We start from the raw sequence: 22768 nt of genomic DNA on the forward strand, positions 1-22768 counted from the left end.
CTCGCCACTCTCATATGTATCTGACATCCCATATACATGCAAATCACCAGATACATACACATAAATGTATATGGTGTGATTTACATGTTTTTGGAATACATAACGAATATCACTTGCCTCCCTCCACATCTCGCTTGCCTCCCTCCCTATCTCACTTGCCTCTCCTATTTTAGTGTATTTGATAGCAAAAATACACGTATCTAAGTGTATCTTTCTAAATATATGATAGAAAACTCTTAATTAGTGATAAGATACGTAATATTTTAAATTATAGGTAATAATAGTATTTATGATAGTGAAATATGTCTAATTATGTAGTTTTTCTATACAGACTCATTTGGAAAAGACAAACCATACAATTACCCTCTTACTTCATTGTGGGAGAGTCCACTTGCTCTTATTGGACCAGGCCCAAGTAGAAAGCCCACATAATTTTTTCATTTTTATCATTATACCCTCAAAAACTAAAAAAATTTACCAATCAGACCATTTAAACCTCCATTTTAGCAAAGCTCTTCTCACTTCCTCCAGAACCCTTGCTCATTTTTCCACTTTCACTGCTTTAACCTTTTTCCGGCGCCGCCACCATCGACAGCAATATACCTTCAGGTACATTTTCATCTTTTCCGTCATCTCTCATAGTAGTGAACTAACTCTTTTTGATTTGGTTAGGTTTCTACGCATCCTTTGCCCTAATTTTGAATTTTTATGTAACTTTAGGTATGTTTTTTTTTGCTGATTTATTCACCGTGTATCTGTTGTTTGAGACTTTTTAAGCAATGGATATTGGTTAAATGATCTGATTTTGCTTTGTTTTGAATTAAAGATTTGATTTTTATTTCGTTTGTTTTGTTGTGATTATAAGCATTTCTTCTTGTGTTAAGATTTGGATTGCTGAGTACATGAGGGCGTGGAGGACACGGATTAGGTTAGAAGGCTAGTAGGCAGCCTTTCATATTAGTAGTCATAGTATTATTGCTTTGGTAGTTTTTGTGATTTCCGTTACTCTCTGTTGTTCTTTGTACTTTGATTATTGTATTGTAGTTTCTGTTCAGTTACTATCTATTTTTTTTGTTCTCTCTACCTCTTAAGGCGGGGTAAGGTTTGGGTACACTCTACTCTCTCTACTCTCTCTAGACTCCACTTGTGGGAGTGGGATTTCAATGGGTATGTTGTTGTTGTTAAGATTTGGGTTGCATGGTCTAATGCTTCTACATCATGTTGTAGATCGGTAGTTGTTTAGGGTTCACACTTGAATTGAAAAAGGGCAGTAGATTTTGTCTTTTTAACGGTTTGAATAATTAAAATTATTGTTGAACTGATTCTGCAGTGTTCTGATATTACCACTGCTTTGTTGTTTTGAATAGTTGCTAAGCTTCAGCTTTTGGGACTCTGCTTGGTATCTCCAATTTCTTTCTAATGGCGGTAAGTTTTTTATTTATTTAAATAATGTTAGATTGTGGATTCCATATCTAATGTTTTTTTTTTCATGTTCTCAGATTGACAAACTCTTCAAAGATGAAGCCACTGAGGAAAAGGGTGAGCGAGCTAGGATGGTAAGTCTCATTTTGTTACCCAAATATCGAGCATCATGTGAGAAAGACAAGCTCACTGGTTGCATTGCCATGTTATATAGCTGCTTACGACTATTATTCTTCGATTTTCTGAAACCATTTGAGTGTTTCAAAATTTAGGCATCCTTTATTGGAGCAATGGCAATTGCTGACTTGGTAAAGACGACCTTAGGACCTAAGGGAATGGTGAGAACTAAGTTTTTGATTATGTACTTGCCGGTATTAAGGAATGAGAAGAGTTAGGATTGTGGTTTTGATAGATACTACATTTTGTTTCAAAATTTGCAGGACAAAATTCTGCAATCAACAGGCAGAGGACACAGCGTTACAGTCACCAATGATGGTGCAACAATTTTGAAGTCCCTTCATATTGATAATCCAGCTGCCAAGGTCCTTGTTGGTATCCTTGATGTCTTTGTGTTCCTTGTATTTTTTCCCTGAAGTAAGTGAGCATTTTTTTTATGGGCGTTAGATAGTTCTGCTCTCTTTTGAAATAATAGTGTAACTAGTTGGTTGTTGAACTCTATGGCCACTATTGTTGAAGGAAAAGTTGGATCGTATCCAAAAACGAATCCGCTGAACATAGTGTTTAATAGGTTCATCTGGACAAATGGCAAACAGGTAATAGGGGTTCATTGGAAGATTACACAACTTACTTTCTTTTTCGGTTTATCATTTAAAAGAAAGGCTAGATATATACTACTTAATTAAGACCTTTTACAGATAGTTGAATGAGATTGACACTGGAACTTCATCATAGGAAAGATTCTGGAGAACAAAATGATGTGATTGTATGCAATGTTATACCTTGACCCTTTGTAAGATATCTCCAAGGTACAGGATGATGAAGTTGGTGATGGGACAACTTCAGTAGTCGTTTTGGCTGGAGAACTTTTGAGGGAGGCAGAGAAGCTGGTAAACGCTAAAATTCATCCAATGACAATTATAGCAGGTTTGTTCTGATGATCTGATGTCTTAACATGTTTTGTACGGGCATACACATGTGTATGTATATCATTGACACTTCCTTCAAGCTTCTTATATTCAGAATAGTAGAGTACAAATTGCTTATAGACTGCTTTATTGAGTTTTCTTGTGTACCATTACTGCAGTACTTGCTTGCTATTTTGTCTTTAAGTGGGCATCTTTTCTTTTATCTATTGAAGCATCTAGTGTTCTTGCTTTCCGATGCTTTACGGTTGTTAATCTAGAAAAAGCTCGACTATTTATCCTTGGATGATATTGAATGCTATGATAGGCTTAAAGTTTGCACCAGAACATCAGTACCTAGCCTCCTAGGTATCTGTACATTAGTAACATGTGTAGTGATTGAATGCTGAATTCTTGGGAAAATTTTGTTCTTCATTGATTTCTTCCCGTCTGTCAGTCTTGGTGGGAAGAGATTGCTTTGTAAGGAGGTAGAAGGTACACCTGGTAGAATAGTCGAGGTGCGATGTAAGATGGCTCAGATACCTACTTTTAAAAACATTAACAACTATAAAGGAGATATTGCCAAGAGGCGGCATAAATTCATTCACACCCCAACATTTCCATCCAAAAATCAGCTAAAATATTTTTCTTTTCTGCTTATCAAGCCAAAACGTAGCTAGTTCCTATTTCTTAGTTATATGTTAAGTTGATAGTATCTGGGGTACCTAATCTGGTTCATGCTTAGTGGTACCTTTCAATATTTTATTTGTTTCTTTATATCAGGTTTCCGGATGGCATCTGAGTGTGCCCGCAATGTTCTGGAGCAGAAGGTCGTGGATAACAAGCAGGATGCAGGTATTGTTGCTTGAGTTGTGTATGTAACATCATAGCAGAGAACCTACACATTTAATGGCATATAATGATTTTGATTTTCTTTAGACTGGTACACCACTTTCTCTTTGAACAATGCCAAGATAACTTTTTTCTGGATGCTAGTAGCTGATAATCAATCAGTCCAAGAGTTATTTATTTGTCTTGCTTTTTCTCATTATGATATGGTCATTTCCTTTATTTGTTGCAGAGAAGTTCAGATCAGACTTGATGAATATTGCAAGGACTACTTTGAGCTCAAAAATCTTGTCTCAGGACAAGGAGCATTTTGCAAAACTGGCTGTTGATGCGGTTATGAGGTTAAAGGTCAATATTTCATCTGCTTTAGCGACTTGCAAAGAAAATATTTTTTCTTTTTAATCGTGTGATCTTGGTCGATCTGCATTATTCAAAATTCTAATGTGAATGAAACTTAGTTTTCCTCTTCCTTAACTATAAATAAACAGTCTTTTTCTTTTCCTTGGTCAGACACTAAATATTTTTCTTCGAAGGGTTAGAGATTTGGTTTCGCCAAATTAGGACTTTTTCACTTTCTTTCAGCAAATAAATTCATCAACTTCTGCTTTATATTGTCAAATGTGAAAAATTAACATGAAAATGAGTTTATCACTTATCTATTGGTAGAAAGATGTGTGCTCTCTCATTAACTCTTCCCATCCCCTTCCTTTGTTAGTTTTATTCATATATCGTGTTTTCAATCTTTTGCTAAATAGATTGTAATAACAGGGAAGTACTAATCTTGAAGCAATCCAGATAATTAAGAAACCTGGAGGGTCATTGAAGGATTCATTTTTAGATGAAGGGTGAGTATTCTTCTGGTTTGAACTATTTACTACTATATGCATAGTCTTCCCATGTCTAGGCTCTTCTGATTTATCTGTTCTTCATTCTCAAAAATGGTAATTTCTGATTGAAGACATATGACTGTAGTGCTTTATTGATTCTTGCATCTTTATTCTTTGTTTACATTAGTGAAAACAGCCTGTTTATCCAATGTGATTCCACTGCAATTGTTACTGTATCCTTCAGTTGATGAACCCGATGTCCGTATAGTTGGTTTTCTTGGGCCTTAACTAATTGTAGAAGAGTCTGCCTTGAGCCATCATGCGCCTACATTTCTTGGCCTTAACTAATTCCAGTACTTGGCTAGATTGGTGCTTGTTTCTTCCATTACTCTCTAGATTAGAGTAACTGAAGCACTCAATCCACATTAAATGATCCCAAACCATATAATCCAGACTTGATTAAGAATTAATTTCTGGCGTTATGTACAAGTTATAAGTTTTTCCTGTTACCCCCAGCCCTTCCTCAATGAAATATAAGTTGCTGTAGTTCCTTTTTCTTGATGAAAGACAAATCTATGTGTCTAGGACAAGCCTTTTATTACATATTCTCTTTTGAAGTGGTAGTAAAGTTTCTTTTTGTAGGTTTATTTGGACAAAAGATTGGGGTTGGCCAACCAAAACGCATAGAAAATGCTAAGATTTTGGTGGCAAATACTGCTATGGATACAGATAAAGTGAAGATATATGGTGCACGTGTTCGAGTTGACTCAATGGCCAAGGTTGCTGATCTGGAAGCAGCTGAAAAGGAAAAAATGAGAGAGAAGGTGCAAAAGATCATTAGTCATGGAATAAATTGCTTTGTTAACCGACAGCTGATCTACAATTTCCCAGAGGAACTATTTGCTGATGCTGGGATACTTGCAATAGAGCATGCTGACTTTGATGGTATTGAGCGTTTGGGCTTAGTTACTGGGGGAGAAATTGCATCAACCTTTGATAACCCAGAGTCTGTCAAACTTGGCCACTGCAAACTTATCGAGGAGATCATGATTGGCGAAGATAAGCTGATCCACTTCTCTGGGGTTGCAATGGGACAGGCATGTACAATTGTTCTGAGAGGTGCAAGGTGAGTTGGTGTTACGGTGTCTGCCGTTTATTTTCATATGTTTCACTTGCTTGTGCAAGCTTGTTATGCATAACTGTGATGTACCTTGTGTGAGTATTAAAACAAGACATTGTAGACGCATAATTTTTACCTCCCCCCTCTTAAAGGTAGTTTGAGCATTTAAATTTGTTTTAGAAGTCTAGGGATAGTTATTTTTTATGCAAAAGAAAAAAAGTAGCATTGTTCGACTGTTTGTTTTTACTTTTACTAGAGGACCTGCTCGACTCCTTAGTGCTTGTGTTCTCTGAAAATGGAACTGATGGTAATTGGCCCACCTTGCATTCTTCTGGACTTTTTGTGTTTTCCTTACTGGGTTTTAAATATGATGACATGTTCTACTTGTGCTGTGTTTCCTTGTTAACATCTCTGTTTGTTCTTTTTTTCAGCCCTCATGTACTGGATGAAGCTGAAAGATCTCTGCACGATGCATTGTGTGTACTATCTCAGACAGTAAATGACAGCAGGGTTCTACTTGGAGGTGGATGGCCCGAGATGGTGATGGCTAAGGCGGTTGATGAACTAGCTAAGAAGACTCCAGGTAAAAGATCTCATGCAATTGAGGCTTTCACCCGTGCACTTTTGGCAATTCCAACCACCATTGCCGACAATGCTGGGCTAGACAGTGCTGAGCTGATTGCTCAGCTTCGTGCTGAACACCACAAGGACGAAAGCAATGCAGGAATTGATGTCATCTCTGGATCTGTGAGTAGCTGATTTAAGATTTTTGAAATGAACTTTGTTGTCATGCTATGAGTTCAGAATAGTTTCCGAGTATGGAGCTGTTCTGAGCTTTGTTGTCTCTGCTTTCTTTTTGCTCGACTTTGCCTTAAGCATTAAAATAAGTGCAAGATGGAAATGATAAAAGCCAAAATTGATGCGATATCCCAAGGTTAGCTCTAGTTGGAAAATTTAGTCAGATCTGTTTTCCTTCACCCTAACCACCATCTAACTTTAAATAGTTGGTGCTTAATTTGTTTGCAGCTCGATGTTTGAGAAAGTCAATGTTTGACTCTCTTTCTCTTGTGGATAAGTCATTGTTTTCCTACCTCTTGCCCTCTGTTTTACTAGTTTGATAATAGGTCTATTGCTGATACTTTTAATGGTAGCAGCTATTGGTGGCCTTACAACCTCATCTATTCATTGCCTAAAGGTTGTTTGCAAACTATAGAAATAAGAAGCAATAGGTGAGTTAATTGACATTAACTGAAATGGAAGAGATAGATCGGAAAGTTTTTTTCCTTGTGTGGCTTGAATGGAAAGGGACAGGCAACAATAAACTGTCCTTTTCTCTTCCGACTCAGGAGGGGGGCTTTCTTTCTTTTTCCTTTGTTTTTGTTCTTCATCTGGTTTCCGTTCCATGGCACTATTAAATTTTTGTAATCATGTGCATACGACGATCATATTCTTGCTTGCTTATTAAGAGTAGTACTTGTCTAAATTTACTTATCCAACTGGGCATCTTTGACAGGTTGGAGATATGTCAGAGCTAGGAATATCCGAGTCATTCAAAGTCAAACAGGCAGTATTGCTCTCTGCAACTGAGGCTGCTGAGATGATCCTAAGGGTTGACGAAATCATCACTTGCGCCCCACGGAGGAGGGAGGGAATGTAAAAAAAACACTATTGGTCATGTTTAAGCTGTTGAGATGACTCGTATTATTATGGTTTGAGAATTTGAGGTATTAGGTGTTGACAGTCGTAAACGAACCAAAATGATTGATTGCTACTGGAACCATGCTAATATGCACTACGTTGAGTAGTTTATTTTGTTTTTGTTTTTTTGAGGAAATGTTTTGGTTTTGTTTCATCATGTAAGTTTTAAGTAAATGCATGCTTCTATTACTCTAGACATGTATTTGTTTTCTATCTACACTAGTGATTTTGTCATTTCAAGCATGAAAGAGTTGTTACCACTGTGTGTAAGTCATAATTCTCTACTGTATATAAGTTGAAGTCGAACAAATTGCGGTTAATGACTTTTACTGCATAAATCAAAATCCAAATTTTAAAATTAGCATCTTAATTTTAATGATATGATTAACATTTATAACAATAGAAAACTGAATTTTCAAAACCATACAATACTGTGCATAAAGCAAGCACCTCTAAGATAAAGTTACACATGCATGGAGTGGATTATCAGCCTTGAATCTTGGTTAAATTGAGTATCTATCATCTGTCTTGTTAAATTAGTAAAAACATCAACATCTTTCTTGATACATTTTTTAAAAACCCAAACAAAGTTAAAAAAAGTGAGGTCTAACATGCTTGTAATTTGCATCTAGTGTATTTTGGGTTTGAACTTGAACCATAAGATGCACTTAAAAGACTAGTGTACTTCTGGTGAAAAGACAATCCTGCCGAAATGTCCTTTGATTTGTAGCTCAGTGTGCAACAATGTTGGTAGCGGTAATGCCATTTTTTAGGACCTGCCAAACAAAACGCCATAGATAAGTTATCCTAGGAAAACCAAACCATGGGAAGTCTTTGTCAATCATTTTCCTGAATCTGATAAAATTGGAGACGTGTTATAGAAGATGTCTTCATTTGATGAGTCCAGGGATGCATGCAGAAAGATCCAGATTCCATTTGTGGGATTACACTGGGTATGTTGTTGTTGTAGACTCGGAGAGGGGTTGATTCTAGGATGTTTAATTTGCAGGATATGCATGCATGTTAGAGAAGTAAGGCAAACTCATAGATATTTGCACTAAAACAAGGAAATCTGCTAACCTCTAATTTATGTTATCTTGACATCACGAAGAAGTCTAGCAGCCATCGCACCACATCTTCTAGCTTCCCAATCACTAAGCTTTCTGTTCTCAAGATCCATAACCAAGTTATTGTCTACCTTGCCCTCATTGTCAGTCGCGTCACCTTGATTAATCCCATATTTACTTTCATCTTCGTCTGATCCATTCTTAGTTTCTGTTTCCTCAATCTCTTCCGTCTGCTGCTGAGCCATCTGTCTAACAATTTCCGATGTACTTCCTTGTGACTTGAAGCTCATTATGTATAACTGGATGCTTGGATGTTGGTATGTACTATCCATCTGCATAAAAATAGGTCCACATAAAAGATCAGCTTCATGGGTTGGAGAATTCAGGACCAAAAACTTAGCCATAATCGATATGATTATTTATTTGGGATCCCTTTCTACAGAAAATCAACAAAACCGTTTACAAATGCTAAGTTCCAACAATATACACATAACTGATGATGATAGGAGATTCTATGGCCTAGTTACCTTTGCTTTTGGAACAGTTTTGACCTCAAAATGTCTCTTCCACGTTTCAAGCATCTTTTCATGGACATTTGTTGATCGGATTTCATGACCCAACTATAAATGAGAAGAAAGAGAATTGGATAAAGAAAGTAAATTTCGTAAGTTCTATAAAACATTAGAGAGGATACAACACCAGAATTGTTGTCTTTGGTCCAGACAGTGCAATTATTGTCTGCAAAAGCGGTTCCAAAAGATGCTCTGCATAAACCTAGTAAAGATATGGAAGTATTAGTGCAGATAATAGAGAAATAAGACAGCTATTTCTTCTCAGTTTTCAGTCCAAAGCAAAGGTCTGCAAAGGAGCAAGTAGAATTCAACTACGATATAGATGATAAAACTTACAACGTCAGTCCCAATGATATAGTCGAATGGAGGGCTAACAGCCTTTATATGAGTTTCATTACCCCAGTCCAACTCTGCAGCCTGTATGGAACCAAATGAATCTACAAGGAATAGAGCTTTCAGTCAGATCATAGTAAATACAACCACATCCTCTCAAACTTAAATTTGACGAAATCAATGGAACAAAGTTCAGTTTGCATACAAAAGTACGACAAATGATAGAGAATATACAGTTCAAAAAGCTAAAAAGATCCAAATGACACATTAATTTGAAACCTGGATCTGAGATTGTCTGCATGATCCTGGAAGTATTACGCTCAACGTTTCTCATTAGCAATGGCAAAACCTCAGTTTGGTCAGTTGAAACTACATCACATCCAAGCAATGCCATGCCTGTGGAAATTTGTTCCATCTCAGACACAGAACAATGTAACTGTAGATGGTATCTAAAAGAATTGAGTCTAATAAAGTAAAGGCAGCCTACCAAATCCTGCTACGCCACAACCTGCCCCAAGTTCAATCACACGCTTTCCTTTCAATTTAGATGGAGAAAACCTCCCCTTTCGACAATTTCTTTCCTACAATGTCAAATCAAAAGTTTCCAGCTAATAACGTCAAAACTGAAGGAGTAGAAGTGCTCAAAAAAGTATATACATGTACATGTAGATATATATAAGCTTGAATAACTGAAGAAAAAGACTCAGCATTGAAAGACAATGAAAAGGGAAAACGAAAAAGGAAAATAAAAAATCACAGTCAGGTTTAAGAAAAATGGAAAAGAGAAAGAATACAGTATGGTAGCAAGGATAAACAAATTATTCACGTCTTACAGTAAAATAGAAACTCATATCATTTTTGTGCGTAGCAGATCAAAACAAAGCAGTGTTGAATAAATTGAAGTTGAAGCATACTAGAGGGGACTTAAAACCTTACCAGAAATTTTACTAAAACCATAGATGCATCCCAAACAGTAGTGCCTAAATGCTTCGAATTAGGATCCTGTCATAAAATAAAGTGAAAAAGAAAGACCAATAATAAAATTCAAGATACAATATCGGGAAGAAGGTGAAGGTAGTAAAAAAAAAAAGTTTGACAAGAAACAGCAAGTTGAAAAAACTTATATCCACGCGGTGTTTGGTAAAACATGCTATTCATTTCTACCTCACTAGAGATGCCAAAATTCAAATGGCATGAAAATAGGGAATCTCACTGTGGGTCAGGAGTCACTAACATAGCCAAAAGAAAAGAAAGGCTACATACTATATTCAAAGGCCTAATTACCTGGCAAAACTGAAGCTGATGACCTAGAACATCAATGAAAATCGCAGAAGTGTGTGGAGAATTTAACCTGGTTAAAAATTGAGACTTTAGATCACCAAGTGACATAAACACAAGAAATCACGAGCAAGAGAAAACCAACATCTGTAAGTATGTCAAACATAGGCATAATTTTCAAAAAAAAAAGTGAAATTTAGGTAGTATAATCATTCTGAGAAAGTATAGACATATGTGTAGTGTTCTTTTTACAGATGTTACAAACTAAGTGAAGATAACACACAGTTTCGCCATAATTTTGTAGTCATTACATTTGGTTCTATCAATTAATTAATGCTAAATAGGCAAAGTGATCAGATTGATTGCATTTTTCAAATGGTGGTATATAAGCAATAGAAATCAACGACAACGCCATAGTCCCAAACAAGTCTAAGCAAGAGAGATCAATTCGGAAAACAATTTTACATTGTCCTTCGTCCCATAAGTAGCATTACAAGCTCATTGTCTCCTCCCCACCTCCCACCCCCTAAGCCCCCAACTCCCTACTCCCCACCTCATCCCAGTGGCAGAGCAAATAATTTGGTGAATACTATGTAAATTTTCTTCTTATACACCTCTAATAACTAACATTTAACCTCCGTACACCACATAATTTTCATGACCACCCTTCGCCTAAGGTGAGTCCACCCATGCCTCACCCCCATAAACTCCCAATCTCACCTCACCCCATAGTATCTTCCTAGCAGTGTTATCAAAAAGCAAAAAGCGCAAAAACTCTTTAAGCTATGTTGAGGCTTTAAGCACAAAGTGCAAATAAAGCATGAACTTTACTGAAAAACAGTACAAAGAAAGAAAACATACAAATATATATATATATATGTTTAGTCCAAGACTAATAATTATAAGCATGAATGAAACTTATATGAACAAAGAAATTGAAACAAAATTACGATATAATAAAATATCAATTGTTTAGTGTAGAAGCTCATTGACAATAAGGAAAAGTATGCCTTAGAATTTTGACGACGACACTAAAGCGCACATGATATGAAGCAAAGCGTTCAACACATTGTGTGAGCCTCACATCATTCAACGTGCCTTTAACAACACTACTTCCTAAATTACATATAAATGTTCTTGCGATAACATTTTTTTGACTTACTTACCGAACATCAGAAAATAAGCAAGAAATCTACTTATATCCTAGAAAACATTTTCCATATACCAAACACCCTAAAGAACACATTTTTAGTGTGTAATTACAGTTAGAATGACTACAAAAATGTGAATATGAAATAAGCAATTCTAAGACCAAATAAAAAAGGGAAAAATGACAAATATACCTCGAACTATAATAGTACGGAGATACCGTCCATCATACTTTTGGACATTGGTGCCCTGCCGTCCAAAAACTAAAGCATATATATATGCTTTAGTTTTTGGACGGCAGAGGCACAAATATCCCAAAAATATGGCGGAGGGTATCTACATATCATTTGCCATAGTTCGGGTATATTTATCCTTTTTCCCAATAAAAAAATGCTAGAAGAGGCACATACCTATCTGCCTCCATAGAGAATCAATGCACGGAATTGAACAACACTTTCAGCTCGAATATATCCTTCAGGCAAAAATGCAAAAACGAAAAAAATTGATTAAATCCTTTTTTTTCACTTGCTGAAAAATTGGGAAAATCGTTTCATAAACAAGTAAAACTAAGAAAAAAAATCTGGTGAATAAATTAATCAGCTCAAATTAGATAATATTATATACCTGATGAAATTATGCGATTTCTCGCCGGAAAATCAACTGAGTTCCCCAAAACTGCGCCGTGGTATTAGTCGCTGTTTGTTTACTCTAGGTTAAGGGTATTTTAGGGTTTTTCATTATTTTTAGCAATGTTATTCTTGTACCTTTTTAGGTTTTAAAATAAAAAAACCTTAGTTGTGCTACTTATTTCACATCGCTGTTGTTAGAAGCAGTCAGTCTCCTTCATCACATCACAAGTCTTGAAGAATAACTGCTCTTTCTTGCCCAGTTTACAGGTAAGTTTCTTCCTTTTTTTTTTGTTTGGCCTTTTTAATGTTAGTTAGGTTTAATTTCTAATTCGAGATGTTTTGAATTTTCCATGAAATATTTGCCATTGTCTATTGATTTCACAAATAGATGAACGAGGATATTATATTTCATCAAATTTTTCTCATTATACTCTGTTGGCGATCCTCTTCCTCAGCCTCTTTTTTTCTATTTGATTTCTCTTTTCCATTGCTTGCTCCAGATTGGGCCCGTACTCAGCACGGGCACACCATCACTAGTCTAGTAGTAATATATAGACATAATACATAAACATAATCCTTAACTTGACTTCAACGGATAACTATGTCTTCCAATGCACTTAAACTTGTATAAAATTGAACAAGTAGACACACTTGTCCAACATTATATAATACACATAGGACACAAAATTTTCATGTAGGACGAATGTGTCCAATTGCTCAATTTTATATAAATTTAAATGCCTACTTGTGCACATTCAAAGTTAAAAGGTCATAGTTGCCAACTGATATCAAGTTAAGGGCATGTTTATGTATTAGAGTATTTATCTGTTAGGAATGATAAGAAATAAAATAAATTAGCCAAAACTATCTATTTATGTTTTTTTCCCCACAAATTTATGTCGGGGCCAAAACTGGAGAAGACATGGGCTATAAAGCCCATTCCTGTTGAGGCTATGTCTTCAAACTCCAAACCCATATATATTTTAACCCGACATAAAATTAAACATCTACACAGCCGCCTGTTGCCATCTCTTTCTGAAACATAAAAGGTATATATTTCTTTTGTATTTTTTTTTGTTGTTGAGGAATTTGGGGTTATTGAAAGTTTGCTTTAGTGTTTAATAAAATGTTGTAGTTGTGTTGAATTGATTTTCGTTTCAAGAATCCATTATACATTCCTATTCTAATAATCTATTAGAATTTGAGCTTTGCCTTTGGTCCAGGGCAAGTTTGATAAAATGTTGTAGTTGTGTTGAATTGATTTTCATTTCAAGAATCCATTATACACCCTCTATTCTAATAATCCATTAGAATTTAAGTTTTGCCCTTTGCTCATTAGGTCAAGTTTGATAAAAGTGATTTTCGTTTCAAGAATCCATTATACACACTCTATTAATGATTATTGAGATCATGACCAAACCTCTATTCTAATAATCCATTAGAATTTGAGCTTTGCCGGTGGGTCTTGGGAGGGAAATATGTACGCACACCCAGGGTAGAGAGGCTATATCCGATAGCAAATAAGTTATTATAACAATAACATGCTTAGTATAATTCTACAAGTGGGGTTTTGGGGAGGGTTCTAGCTTTGGGTAACCTACTTTCAATATTTTGTTTTGTTTCTTCTTGTTGTTAGATCTCAGAGCCAGTTACACCATTTGTATTGTTTATATTCTCGTTGTTAGTCACACCTCGGCTTTTCAATATGGTTGTAGTTTGAACCTTTGAAGCCTGGAACTTTTAACTAAATTGTAAGCGTGAAAGATTCATAACTTACTTATTTTCTGTTGATGCTGATATTTATCTAAATGCAGTTAAATAAGTTGCAACTTCAGGGAGTTTAATTCCCAGCTCCTGGGAGGAGAAATTCTGAATGTGACTCAATCTATTTCTCTTGAACTAATTACAGATTTATTTTATCAAAGCTGCTATGAGTGATCCAGCAACTGAATCGAATGATGCTCAGTCAAGCTCCGAAGAAGTTAAGAAGCCCCAGATTGAGCCTATTCGGATGCCTACTGTGGAAGAAATAAGGGGCCAAGACATTTGGAACAACTGTGCAGTTCGTAGTGTTGTTAGCGGAGTCATGGGTATGCTTTAATCACAAGGATCTCCTAGTTGATTGAATTTTTGTGTTGTATTGTTTTGTGTTTATTTTATGGATATTATGTCCAAAATGTCATTCTTGCAATCCCTTAATATAATGAATCATAATACTTTTCTTTATAAAAAAGGATGACAAATTTTCTAAGTTTGATGTCATAATAATGTTACAAGTGACGAGGTAATCCAAGAGTTTTTTTGTAGACTTAATCCCGTTGCTATGGTTGTTATTCATTGAGATTCTAGTGATGCATTTTTTAGTTTTGTAGGAGGGGGACTTGGTTTGTTCATGGGTATGTTTCTCGGGGCACTGGATAACCCAATAATGCAAGAGGAGATGACTACTAGGCAACAAATTGTATACCAAGCAAAGCAGATGGGTCGAAGGAGTTGGAGTTCATGCAAGACTTTTGCTGTTATGGGTTTTGTTTTCTCTGCTGCTGAGTGTACTGTTGAGAAGGTACTTTTGATCCTCATAGATGATAACCATGTGGTATTCTGCAATTGTCGTTTTACAATTTTCCTGTTCATTTTTCGAACCAAGGAAATAAAGTTGGAAATCATTCTCACTATTAGAATCAGATACTTCTGAAATATTCTAAACTCAAATGTCACAAGTCACTGTTTTCTTATCTTATGTTCAAAGGTACGGGCAAAGCATGACATTACAAATACAGCAGTTGCAGGGTGCGTAACAGGTGGCGCATTATCTGCTAGAGGTAAAATTTGTTACCTTGATCATGCAAAAATGTGTTCTAAAGGTTCTTTAGTAGATACACTTTCATATGTTACGTGATTGTTATATGTTTGGTCTAGACTCTAGATAGAGACATGGAGTTTGAGATTCATATAGAGAAGAGCAGGGAGTAGTTTCACATTGAAAAGAAAGCAAAAGAAGGAAATTTTGGGTCGTATCATTAAATTGTAACTCATGCCTTACAAAAAAGAAAGACGAAAAAATATGTATTAACAAAAGCTTTTCGAAGAATAGGTGGTTTCAGCTACTTAAAGAGAGAGTGCGTCCAACCATTTGAGAGGAGAGTTTGGCCTCGGTTGAAACGATTGTAGCTAATCCCAACTAGTTTGGGATCAAGGCATTGATCCCATATATCTAGCGCTATACATAACAATATCAAAGACCAATTTCTTATTCTTAACTAAATTCATATGGATGCCTGTGGTGGATAGGCAAGACGAGTTCATTGGTTGAAAACTGAGGCTCTTTCAGATTTCAAATAGCGGAACGGAACTGAGCTTGAAGTCAGGGTGTAACTCATCATGTAGACCTTATAACTACCTCGTGGAGATAGAGAGGCTGTTTCCGAAAAATCCTCGGCTCAAGTGTATCAAACCTAAGTAGAGGAAGTAGAAAACAATGAAGAATCAGGGGTTTCAAAATATTTGAAAAAATAACAAGTAAAGTTTTGAATTTATTAACTACAAAAAGTTTGTTGGAACTTTGTGTAAAATCCAAATGAGATATAGAAAAAATGATTTAGCTTAGGCATAATTCATAATAATAAATCTACACAATAATATCCTGGACTCTCCAAATTCTTAGCTATAGAACAACACAAATATAATTTGTAGTCAAATACTTGCAATAAGATTCAGACATGAATATTTTGGGGAATACATGACAGACAATCTGATTCATAAAGCCCGCAAAAGACATTCAAGTTGCCACGGGTGGAATAGTTCATAACGTAAAGCATGCATGGGGAACAACACAACACACGTATTTAGGCGTTAGTCCCATGAGATTTTAGCCTCCTATAATCCTGACATGGTGGTTAGATTTTCCCTTACCTCAGTGGACGAGTCCCAATTTTACATTTCAAAGATTGATAATGAGGTGTATTATTATACAGAAATGCGAGTTTTTGCCTAATTGAATTGCGGTCACTCCTTCATTTCAGGCGTTTTTGTTTGATAACATTGCTAGACACAGAATTTCAGTATTGTATTCAATCAATATATTCTCCCTTCGAAGATTAGTGGCTGGAAGTGTACCATTTAACACATGCTTTCTTATTTTAGCTTTTGAAGGTTTTTTGCTTTAGATTTCTTAGAGGAAAACCTATAATCAAAGTGAGAATCCCAGTCAAGTATTTTAGATTCCATTTGATCTGGGGTGTTGGGGGAGTCGAAACTTCTCCCTCGAACAATCAATACACTACCTGCCCAGATTTCTACTTACAAGTTGTGAGATTTCAGTATTGGAGATATAGGTGATTAAGACGGGACATGACGTAGTTGCAGCTTATAGAGGACATGACCTTAGGTAGGAGGTTGTTGTTTGCCATGGATTAGGGCAGAGGTTAGTAGGTAGTAGAGCGTTGTCTTGCTTATCCTTCCATACTGGTAGTCATAGTATTTCTCCTTTACTTTCTTGTCCTTCGGTTTCTATTATTATTTACTGCCTCTTGTACTTCAATTAGCGCTCTATTTTGTTGTAGTTATTGTTCCTTTTTTTTGTCATGCTTTCTTAGTATTTTTCCATGATTTCTTCACTTCCGTTATTTCTTTCTTTGATGTGCTTTTCCTTGAGCCGAGAATCTATTGGAAACAGGTAATCTAACTCCCAAGGTAGGGGTAAGGTCTGCGTACACTCTACGCTCTCCAGACCCCACTTGTGGGATTACAATGGGTTTATAATACAATCTGATTTCGTTTCAGGTGGACCAAAAGCTGCGTGTATGGGTTGTGCTGGTTTCGCGACATTTTCAGTCTTGATAGAGAAGTTCTTGGATAGATATCACTAATCCAAGTAGACAAGATAGATCATTCTTCAGCCTGGATGATGTAACCTACACCAACCTACTTTATATTTAGAATCAGATTCTTTTTGTTCCCATTCTATGACAGTGCACAGTTTTGTAGATGTGCCATGCCGCTCACTTTCATTGTCGTTTTTGTCCGATTCGTAGCTTAAATGAAAGAAATGAGGATTCATATAGACGATTCCAACTTGTTTGAGACTGAGACGTAGTTATTGTTGATTTGCCCTTTGTGCATTCCTTGAGTTTGTGCTTCTGGTCGTAGAAACTTGTCAATTTTCATAATGTCCTTTATTAGGTATGTAATAAAGTGAATCAAATATGGTACGTTCATGTTAATGTTTTATTAATATAAATTTCACTATGATATACTTTTTCTCATTTATTAATCAAGTAGTGGGGAAAACAAACGTTTGCTATATTCAAATGTTGTGAATGTGCTCACTCAAAAAAGTTAAACAATAACTATTATTATTATAAAAGTTAAATAATAACAATAATGAAATTAATTCAAGAAAAGTTTGATAGTTTTAGGAAACTATACAAATTAGACCCATTAGGCAAAGTATTTATCTAAATTCAACCCAGCCCAATATATTTACCCTTGTTCTATTCACTGAAGTAGTGTTGATACCATCGGTGTATATATATACTTTAATGATATCTATATACACTGATAGTATCAATCAGTAATTGAACAGTCTTTTCACTGAAACACTGTCTCTTCCTCCTTGATGCCATCAGAGTATATATATACTCTAGTGGTATGAATGAGTAACTGAGTAGTGTTTTCACTGAAGCACTGCTTCTTCCTCAAAGTATATATATACTTTGATGGTATCATGTAGTAAACGTGAATTAGTAGTTAAAAACTAGGGATATAAAAGTAAGGGGGCAGTCGCTTATAAATAGTTTCTCTTTTTGGGGTACAAGTGTTCATTTTCCTTAGTTTTAAGGGTAATAGTGGACCAAAAATATGAGGTAAGTGGCATTTGTAGCCAAATAGGTGGATAAATGTTATATTTAAGGGTAACTTACAGAAATCTCACTAGTTTAAAAACTAATTACTTAGATACATGCTAGTTTGCAATATTACGAATCTTACCAAATTTTAGTGCCTCCAGATACATCTAGATACATGTATCTCGGGATACATTGGGTCAAAATTAGTTGTAATTTGTTCTAGATACACTGTATCCAAGTGGATTCACATGTATTTGGGATACACAGATAAATCCCGCTCCTTTCCCTCGCCCTCCCATCTCACTCGCCACTCTCCAATAAATATGATATCCTAGATACATGTGAATCATACCAGATGCATTCACATGTATCTGGCGTGATTCACATGTATCTAGGTCGCTCGCCTCCCTTCCTATTTCAATGTATACGATAGCAAAAAACATATATCTAGATGTATGACTTGCAATTTTTTATAAAATTATTAATTAGTGATATAAAATATAATTATTTCAAACTATTGGAGAATCAGTAAATATGATAGAAATATATATAATTAGATAATTTCTCCCAACATTTTCAGATAGTCCAATGATATTTTTGCCCTTCTCAATAAACATCTCTATCATTGATTAGCAAAGCTTGACCTAATGAAAGAATATTCGTGGTAAGTGGTCACTAATGACGGTGATAATTAAGTGCTCTTATGTATTAAATACTTAATTAATTAAACACGACACAAAATCTGATTAATCACCCCTTAATTTTTAATTAACATAAATAACATGGGCAGCACTAAAGCCAAAAAACATATAAAATGGAAAAAAAAAATGTTAGTGGGAAACAGATTAGACTTTCACCAATTAATAGGTTCTCTTTTTCACTGTTTTCCACTTATTATAATTACTTTCTCTCGTTTCATATTAGTTATTTATTTTTTAGAAAAAAATTATAAATAAAAAAATATTTTTACTAATTTATCTTTTAAGAATTAAGAAAAGAATTAATTATAAAACTAAAATTTAAAAATAATTAATTCTATCTTAATTTATATAATAAATAATTTAAGATAATTATTTATCGTCATATATATATAAATATATTCAACGTAGATAAGTTGACTAGCTACGACTCTTTATTAGGTAGTGTTCTTTTGTTTCTTCTTTGTTTATTTGTTTCTCTTTCTATTTAAATTAATAATGTGATAATATTTAACTGATATATAATTGGATTATGAGGACCTACGTAATGTGTTAGGGGAATATTACTTATATTTCCATCATTTTTTCATAATTTTTTTGCAGACAAAGACAAAATTTTGGGGTATCCCAAGGCGCCAAATTAATGAGCTAGTACACACGAAAATCAAGAAAGTCACATAATTCCTAAAAGCGTGGCTCGTAATAACAAAATTATGCTTTAGAAAATTGGTGGGAGTATACGTAATGCTCCCCCAACTCATTACGGATGTCCTCATAAAAAAAATTCAGAATTTTTTTTGGTGTGTCCCTAGGCGCCTAATTCATGGGCTAATACACACAAAAAAATCAAGAAAGTCACGTAATTTCTAAAAGTTGGCTCGTACGTGTAAAAATATGCCTTAAAAATGATAGGAGTATACGTAATGCTCCCCCAACTTATTACAGATGTCCTCATAAAGTTTTTCAGAAAAAATTTCGGGTTGCCCCAAGGCGCCAAATCCATGGGTTAATATTAATACACATGAAAAACAAAAAAAGTCACGTAATTTCTAAAAGTTGGTTTGTAAATGTAAAAAATATGACTTAAAATGATGGGAGTATACGTAATGCTCTCTCAATTCATTACGGAGATCCTCATAAAACTTTTTCAGAAAGAGAAAAAAATTGGGGTACCCCAAGACGCCAAATTTATGGGCTAATACACACGAAAAACTAAGAAAATCACGGAACTCCTAAAAGTTGACTTGTAAATACTAAAATATGCCTCCACTAATCTTCTTGACTCCTTCATATGTTTAGTTCATATCCTCTTAGTAAACATAATATTAATTTCACCACTAATCATGCGTTACGCTCTTATCACTGCATACTACAATTTTTATGATACACATGCAATTTGATGAATGATTAGGTGACTTCAAGGAAGCGGATACGTTCCGTAATGAAGAAAAACATTATGTTATTGTATGGAATTAAAAATGTCATATCATATATTACCTAAAAAATATTTTCTATAACTTTTGGGCCCACTATTTAAACAACTTGTATATTAAAGTCTAAAGTAGCCACTTGATGAGCTCACCATATGAAAAAGAACCACACAAGTTATATATATATGACGTTTATGTTTTTTGTGGCAAAAATGAATGAAAATGTGAATGTATAAAGTAGGCAGCTTTATATAAAAATTGATCTTATTTTAAATAAATAATCATGAATTTTCAATAATATGAGTCTGTAATTATTGACTAGCTAACAAAATATATTTAATACCTTATTTCTTATGTGTAAGCATTGGTATTTTATATTTCTTAAATAATTAAAGTTTATATGTGAAAAATTAGTATTGATATCATAGTAGAATATTAAATTATCGCATGTTTAGATTAATTTAAATTTATATCACGTAAGATTTATTAGATTATATTTAAACAAATATCATATTTTATATTTATTTTCTAAATGATTAACTATCCAAATTTCAGTTTGAAACTCTTGTAATTAACCTATTTTCTTTTAGTTAACCCTAAGTTTGGGATAAATGCATGTGAAATCTGATTATACTTTATTAGATATAATATGGATCAAAATGGGACACCACTTTCTTTCAAGTTCAAACGAGCCTCACAGAAGGAAAAATCAAATTTTACCGATTTTCGTGTAGTCCACGGATTTTTGGCAATAGAACTTAAGAATTTTTTTTATCAAAATTTTTCATGGACGTCCGTTACGACCTTATTAATGGAGTTACTTGGTCTCGAGGGGTAAACATACCCATTTTCAAGTTCAAATGAGCTCCAAAGCAGGAAAAATTAGATTTTATCGATTTTTGTGTGCTATAGTCCACAGATTTTTGGTGATAAAATTCCTGAATTTTTTTTGTCGAAATTTTTCATAGACGTCTGTTACGACCTTATTAATGGAGCCAGTTGGTCCTGAGGGGGAAAATGTCCCATTTTCAGGTTCAAACGAGCCCCAAAGTAGGAAAAACTTGATTTTACCGATTTTCGTGTGCTATCCATGGATTTTTAATGATTTGAGATTCCGGAACTTTTTTTACCAAAATTTTTCATGTACGTCCGTTACGACCTTATTAATGGCGTCAGTTAGTCCCGAGGGGCAAACAGATCCATTTTCAAGTTCAAACAAGCCCCAAAGAAGGAAAAACAGATTTTACCAATTTTTGCATAGTCCACATATTTGGTGATAGGATTCCAAAGAAAAAATTTCTGAAATTTTTCATGGACGTCCGTTACGAAATGGAGCCAGTTGGTCCGGAGGGGCAAACATACCCATTTTCAAGTTCAAACGATCCCCAAAGAAGGAAAAACTTGATTTTACCGATTTTCGTGTGCGTCCATGGATTTTTGGTGATTCGAGATTCCAGAATTTTTTTGCCGAATTTTTTCATGGACGTCCGTTACGCTCTTATTAATTGCGTCAGTTGGTCCCGAGGGGAAAACAAGCCCATTTTCAAGTTCAAAAGAGCCTCAAAGTAGGAAAAATTAGATTTTACCAATTTTGTGTGCTATAGTCAACAAATTTTGGGTGATAGGATTTCAAAATAATTTTTGGTGAAATTTTTCATGGACATCCATTACGACCTTATTAATGTAGCTAGTTGGTCCCAAGGGGCAAAAGGGCCCATTTTCAAGTTCAAACGAGCTCCAAAGCAGGAAAAACTAGATTTTACCAATTTTTTGTGTGCTATATAGTCAATGGATTTTTGGTGATTTTGGATTCTAGAACTCTTTTTGCCGGGAGTTTTTATGGACGTTCGTTTCGACCTTATTAATGGCGTCAGTTGGTCCCAAGGGTAAACGGGCCCATTTTCAAGTTCAAACGAGCCCAAAGCAAGAAAAATTGATTTGCGTGTGCTATAGTCCACATATTTTTGGTGATAGGATTTTAAAAAAAAAATTACCGAAATTTTTCATGGACGTCCGTTACGACTTTATTAATGGAGCCAGTTGGTCATGAGAGGCAAACGGGCCCATTTGAAGTTCAAACGATCCCCAAAACAGGAAAAACCAGATTTTAACGATTTTCGTGTGCTATAATCCATGAATTTTTTGTGATTCGAATTTTCAAAACTTATTTTATCGAAATATTTCTTGGACGTTCGTTACGACCTTATTAATGGCGTCAGTTGGTCCCAAGAGTGAAACATGCCCATTTTTAAGTTCAAATGAGCCCCAAAGCAGGAAAAACCAAATTTTATCAATTTCCGTGTGCTAGTCCACAGATTTTTGGTGATAGGAATCCCAAAAAAAATTACCCAAAATTTTTCACGGACGTCTGTCACAACCTTAATAATGGCGTCAGTTGGTCCCGAGGGGTAAACATGCCCATTTTCAAGTTCAAACGAGCCCCAAAGAAGGAAAAATCATATTTTACCGATTTGTTCACATATTTTTGGTGACAAGATTTCAGAATTTTGTTTGCTGAAGTTTTTCATGGACGTCCGTCGAGGGGAAAACAGACCAATTTTCAATTTCAAAACAAACCCCAAAGTAGGAAAAACTAGATTTTACTGATTTTCATGTGCATAGTCCATGAATTTTTTGTGATTCGGGATTTCAGATCTTTTTTGGCCTAAATTTTTTATGGAGATCCGTTACGACTTTATAAATGGTGTCAGTTGGTTCCGAGGGGCAAACAGACGCATTTTCAAGTTCAAACGATCCCCAAAGCAGGA

The 22768-nt window shown here is 35.0% G+C and overlaps 2 protein-coding genes and 1 pseudogene across 4 annotated transcripts; 2 read left to right on the plus strand and 1 right to left on the minus strand.

Annotated features, from left to right (window-relative positions):
• Positions 1-491: 491 nt before the first annotated feature.
• On the plus strand, positions 492-7238 carry LOC102588110 (T-complex protein 1 subunit beta-like; annotated as a pseudogene). The gene is made up of 12 exons (XR_368542.2): positions 492-609; positions 1368-1425; positions 1500-1556; positions 1695-1760; positions 1863-1974; positions 2398-2526; positions 3288-3359; positions 3586-3701; positions 4122-4202; positions 4810-5306; positions 5732-6047; positions 6814-7238. The product of XR_368542.2 is annotated as a T-complex protein 1 subunit beta-like (transcript).
• Positions 7239-7436: 198 nt separating this feature from the next.
• Positions 7437-12116, minus strand: LOC102588429 (protein N-lysine methyltransferase METTL21A). Its single transcript, XM_006362780.2, has 11 exons — positions 12022-12116; positions 11808-11869; positions 10255-10321; positions 9907-9972; positions 9458-9551; positions 9250-9366; positions 8974-9074; positions 8765-8839; positions 8593-8685; positions 8079-8397; positions 7437-7774 (listed from the first exon to the last, which is right to left on the minus strand). Exons 2-10 carry the CDS (start codon positions 11819-11821, stop codon positions 8086-8088), a joined length of 939 nt encoding a protein of 312 aa, XP_006362842.1. The 5' UTR covers positions 11822-11869; positions 12022-12116; the 3' UTR covers positions 7437-7774; positions 8079-8085.
• Positions 12117-12199: 83 nt separating this feature from the next.
• Positions 12200-17154, plus strand: LOC102588759 (mitochondrial import inner membrane translocase subunit TIM22-4-like). Of its 2 annotated transcripts, none has more exons than XM_006362782.2 (5): positions 12200-12293; positions 13936-14116; positions 14399-14589; positions 14776-14848; positions 16809-17154. In XM_006362782.2, the coding sequence occupies exons 2-5, from the start codon at positions 13957-13959 to the stop codon at positions 16892-16894; spliced, it is 510 nt and encodes a 169-aa protein (XP_006362844.1). In that variant the 5' UTR covers positions 12200-12293; positions 13936-13956; the 3' UTR covers positions 16895-17154. The 2 variants fall into 2 exon arrangements, with proteins under 2 accessions (XP_006362844.1, XP_006362843.1); XM_006362781.2 differs by lacking the exon at positions 12200-12293 and adding an exon at positions 12957-13075.
• Positions 17155-22768: the final 5614 nt, after the last annotated feature.

Source organism: Solanum tuberosum, unplaced genomic scaffold (assembly GCF_000226075.1).
Source record: "Solanum tuberosum cultivar DM 1-3 516 R44 unplaced genomic scaffold, SolTub_3.0 scf00392, whole genome shotgun sequence".
NCBI lineage: Eukaryota > Viridiplantae > Streptophyta > Magnoliopsida > Solanales > Solanaceae > Solanum > Solanum tuberosum.

Excerpts from the sequence above, each read along its gene's own strand:
- LOC102588429 (XM_006362780.2), bottom strand. Across the intron at positions 9,973-10,254 it reads ATCAGCTTCAGTTTTGCCAG|GATCCTAATTCGAAGCATTT; the intron begins GTAATTAGGCCT and ends ATTTTATGACAG. Across the intron at positions 8,840-8,973 it reads ATATCATTGGGACTGACGTT|GTTTATGCAGAGCATCTTTT; the intron begins GTAAGTTTTATC and ends TATCTTTACTAG.
- LOC102588759 (XM_006362782.2), top strand. The coding sequence starts at position 13,957 with ATGAGTGATCCAGCAACTGAATCGAATGATGCTCAGTCAAGCTCCGAA. Across the intron at positions 14,117-14,398 it reads TGTTGTTAGCGGAGTCATGG|GAGGGGGACTTGGTTTGTTC; the intron begins GTATGCTTTAAT and ends TTAGTTTTGTAG. Across the intron at positions 14,590-14,775 it reads CTGAGTGTACTGTTGAGAAG|GTACGGGCAAAGCATGACAT; the intron begins GTACTTTTGATC and ends TTATGTTCAAAG.